Here is a 4,708-nt window from a genome sequence, read left to right on the forward strand (position 1 = left end):
TAATGATTTAAAAGGGTAATATATTTTTCGATTTGTACACATTTGGTCACTGAGTTTTATTATTGTCCATATTTACCCCTTCAACTTGTTAAACTATACACATTCAGCCATTATGACTGGCTACTCCAGGTTAGCCGGTAAAAATGACTTAATAGGGTAATATATTTCTTACATTGTACACATTTAATCCTTAATATTTTTGTACACATTTAGTCCTTAATATTTTTTTGTTGCAAAATAAGTAATTTTTGTTTTTGTACTCATTCAGTACTTATGAATGATTTCTTTAGTTTTTTCTCACGACATCTTACGTGAGAAAATCATTAATGAGGTGTTTGGGGCTTTTGATGCTTATGTCCATCGCGATTTCGACTACTTGGTTGCTTAGGTCATGTGTTTTGAACGTCATAACTTCTTCATACGATCTCAAATTTTAACGATCTTTATATCTATCCGTTCGTAGTTTAGTCTTCTACAACTTTTGTTTAGATTACTCCCGTTAAAAAGTAATATATTTTTACTTACGATCTTTATATCCATACATGTTTTATGAATGCATGTATGAATTTTTTTTATTTTTTTATTTTTTTTATTTTTAATATTTATAAAATCGTAAGTAAAAATATATTACATTTTAACGAGAGTAATCTTAACGAAAGTTGTAGTAGACTCAACAAACAAACACATGGATATAAATATCGTTAAAATCTGATATCGTATGAAGAAGTTACGACGTTCAGAACATAAGACTTAAGCAAAACCACAAGACCTACGCAACCAAGCTGTCGAGATCGCGATGGATATAAGCATCAACAGCCCTAAACACCTCATCAATGATTGTCCCACGTAAGATGTCGTGAGAAAAACATAAAGAAATCATTTATAAGTACTGAATGGGTACAAAAACAAAAAAGACTTATTTTGAAACAAAAAAATATTATGGACTAAATGTGTACAGAAATATTAAGGAGTAAATGTGTATAAAAATATTAAGGAGTAAATGTGTACAAAATGAGAAATATATTACTTTATTAAGTTATTTTTTCCGGCTAACCTGGAATAATTGGTCATAAGGACTGAATGTGTACAATTTAACAAGTTGAAGGGGTAAATGTGGACAAAAAATAAAAAACTCAGTAACCAAATGTCTACAAATCAAAAAATTATATTACCCTTTTAAGTCGTTGTTGTTGTTGTTGTTGTTGTTGTTATTATTATTATTATTATTATTATTATTATTTTACCTAATACTTTGTTACCGACCCATTTTCCTAAAATTAAAAATAGAAGTGCATTTAACGATAGAAATGTAAAGGTTCTCCTTGGTAGTAAAACCCTATTGCAGAGGCTTTTGCAACCTCCCCCTCATAATCATATTTCCCAGATAAACCCCACTTCTCTCGCATTCGCATCAACTGTGCAGAAATGGCAAGGATAGCATGCCACCATATAGTTGCACTTCCATTGAAGTCCTCCTTCTTGACCAGGTCGTCTTCTAATTGTTTCTCGGAGACCTCTCTTTCCATTGGCTTCCGTCGGCGTTTCTCTTCAAATTCCAAGATAAGCATGAGCTTGAAAGCTGGAATTGTCGGTCTCCCTAATGTTGGAAAATCTACTCTATTCAACGCCGTTGTAAGTCTCTTCATTCAATTCACATTTTCTGCTCTATCGAATCCAACCTTGGAATACGAAATTGATAAAAACTCGTATTTACATATGCATTTCGTATTTGAAATATGTCACTGACGATTCTCTTTAGTGGATAATAGATAAATAAAGAGTTTAGAACCGAAGGTGATTGAAGTTGTATCTTCCTAAACAAGGCCTCTGGTTGAATGCATCACTTGTGTTCTAGGAACACTAGCACACTAGCAATGCCATATCATACCCTGTCAAGTCCTAAATGGGATATTACCTTAAATTTTCTGACTTTAATTTGGCTAATTCAAATTCAGTTACATGATACTGGACAAGTTCAACATTGATTTCCGTGATCTACTTTGTATAGGTTGAGAATGGAAAAGCTCAGGCTGCTAATTTTCCATTTTGTACAATTGAACCAAATGTTGGAATTGTTGCTGTTCCTGATTCACGCCTCCAAGTACTCTCTAATCTCAGCAAGTCTCAAAAATCGGTTCCAGCATCTATAGAATTTGTAGATATTGCTGGGTTGGTGAAGGGAGCTAGTCAAGGAGAGGTTTATTTATTTACAACCCTCTTACTTTCTCTCTACAGATTCAGAATTTAAACTCCTTCCATTTATTTGTTAACACATATCCTTTCTCAATCTTTGGCCACAGGGATTGGGTAATAAATTTTTGTCACACATACGTGAAGTGGACTCCATTCTTCAGGTTTGTTGCTCATCTGAATTATCTTTAGCTCTCTCTAGCATACAATTTGTACTTCTTTTTTCCACTTTCATGATCATTGATGAATCAATTACTTGCATACATATTCTTTTATGAGTTATGTCCCAACCTAAACCTGCAAGTATCATATTTGTTGTTCTGAAACTCTGATTTACCTGTGTCAAGGTTGTACGTTGTTTTGAGGACAATGACATTGTTCATGTAAGTGGGCAAGTTGATCCCAAGTCAGACATTGATGTCATCAACTTAGAGCTAGCATTCTCAGATTTAGACCAGGTATTCTTCTATCACAGTCTGTTTCTAAAGGTCTTCTTATATTCATCAAAAAATTTTGTAAATTGTAAAGACAGATCAAGTTGTATGATGATATAGTTGTAGTATTGTATAATAAGGTGAACTGATGGAATTGAACTAAACTGATGGAAAAGAAATGCAGATTGAAAAAAGAATAGAGAAACTGAAAAAGAGCAAATCTAATAATTCACAAGTGAAAGCAAAGGTAAGAGTGGTGATTGGTATTTGGTACGTAATTCTTGTTGCAAGTGTTGGATGAGTTGAGTTGATGGATTTCAGGAGGAGGCAGAAAAGTCAGCCCTGGAAAGAATACAGGAAGCCCTATTGGGTGGTAAACCAGCAAGATCAGTTGGCTTAACAGAGTTTGAAAAGGAGTCTATAAATCATCTTTGTTTACTTACAATGAAGCCTGTGATTTATGTGGCAAATGTTGCAGAGTCTGATTTAGCTTCACCTGAGAATAATCCTCATGTCAAAAATGTCATGGAACTTGCTTCTGAGTTACAGTCTGGAATAGTCACTGTCTCTGCTCAGGTACTGAAAGTAACCTTGCTACATTTATCCAATAAAACAATCTTTTTTTCTAGTTTCTAGTAAAAATAAAAATAGGGTTGGGTTTTTATTTTTTTAAACTTTTAATTGCAGGTGGAGTCAGAGCTAACAGAACTCCCATCAGAAGAAAGAATAGAGTTTTTGACATCTCTTGGTGTAGATGAGAGTGGGCTTGGAAATCTTATCCGGGCCACATATAACCTTCTTGGCTTACGTACATATTTCACCTCTGGAGAGAAGGTGTGGAAAGCTGAAATGTATTTTTTTTTTTTATTTTTGAAAGGTTTGTGTGCATTTTACATATTAAAGAAATTTTCAAATCTTTTTTGCAGGAAACCAAAGCATGGACCATTCATGCAGGTTTGAGTTACTGTCAGTATATATGAAGTTTGTGTTTGAATATTATTAATTTTGTGGTAAAAGTGACTAATGGAATTAGCATTTGATGTGTTAGGAATGACTGCACCACAGGCTGCAGGGGTTATCCACTCTGACTTTGAGAAAGGTTTCATCCGAGCAGAAACAGTGAGTGTGTTGGCAAATGAATTGAATACCTTTTCAAACCACCCTGTATCTTGTTATATGTTAATAATATTTATTATTATTATTATTATTATTATTATTATTATTATTATTATTATTATTATGTCAGGTGGCTTATAATGATTTCGTTGCTGCTGGTTCATTGTCAGCTGCGAGAGAAAAAGGAGTTGTAAGTTGATTCCCCAATTTAGATCTCTGTGACTTTTCTCTCATCCATATTAAAGACGTCCAAGATTACAACATTTGAAAGCAATTAGAAGCAAAAAGCGTAAACTAGATCTAGAATGTTATGTTGATATCCATTATCCATATAATATGATAGTATTTGTTTTTATGTGTATTAGACCTAACCTAACAATGTTAACACATGGCATATGCAGTTGAGGTCGGAGGGAAAAGACTATGTTGTACAAGAGGGTGATGTAATGTTGTTCCGCTTTAACGTCTGATGATGATGGATGGATGTCAAGTCACACACTCAGGCTCTTCAAAACTTGTTCAACATATACAATTTTGTTCAAGTAATGCTAAGTTATGACGCCATGTTTCATACTTTTACTTCCCCATACACTTTGTTCTTTCATTATCAAATTACAAAGTATAGAGAAGGAACACCATCAATCAGCATGATGTTGGAGTAAAAATATTCTTGATATAAAAAATTGTGCTACAAATACTCATAGTTGTTGATGTTTTCAACTATAAACTGTTTCTGTTTGTTGCCATTATTCTAATTATGATGGGTTGGGTATTGCTATTGCTTCTAATCACACACTTAGTGACTTAGAAGCTACCTTATGAAACATCAAACTCCTAGTTTTTTCCTTTATGTGGAGATGGAGTGTCAACTTGTATATAAATATATATATACTAGATTTTTTTTGTCAAAAACTGTTTATGCATTTTGATGTTTATTCTCACCCAGTAGTAGGGTACTATTTATTGTA

The 4,708-nt window shown here is 33.3% G+C and overlaps 1 protein-coding gene across 2 annotated transcripts; it reads left to right on the forward strand.

The window, feature by feature from the left end:
- Positions 1 to 1,320: 1,320 nt before the first annotated feature.
- LOC145125931 (GTP-binding protein-like protein) lies at positions 1,321 to 4,486 on the forward strand. 2 transcript variants are annotated; one of them, XM_079061336.1, is made up of 11 exons: positions 1,321 to 1,632; positions 2,009 to 2,197; positions 2,301 to 2,354; positions 2,538 to 2,648; positions 2,809 to 2,871; positions 2,946 to 3,200; positions 3,312 to 3,458; positions 3,551 to 3,578; positions 3,673 to 3,743; positions 3,911 to 3,930; positions 4,142 to 4,486. In XM_079061336.1, the coding sequence occupies exons 1-11, from the start codon at positions 1,426 to 1,428 to the stop codon at positions 4,143 to 4,145; spliced, it is 1,149 nt and encodes a 382-aa protein (XP_078917462.1). In that variant the 5' UTR covers positions 1,321 to 1,425; the 3' UTR covers positions 4,146 to 4,486. The 2 variants fall into 2 exon arrangements, with proteins under 2 accessions (XP_078917462.1, XP_078917460.1); XM_079061334.1 differs by having other exon boundaries at positions 1,322 to 1,632; positions 3,871 to 3,930.
- Positions 4,487 to 4,708: the final 222 nt, after the last annotated feature.

The sequence above is a fragment of the Lactuca virosa genome, chromosome 7, assembly GCF_052849685.1.
Source record: "Lactuca virosa cultivar CGN04683 chromosome 7, Lactuca_virosa_CGN04683_v6, whole genome shotgun sequence".
In the NCBI taxonomy this organism is placed as follows: Eukaryota; Viridiplantae; Streptophyta; class Magnoliopsida; order Asterales; family Asteraceae; genus Lactuca; species Lactuca virosa.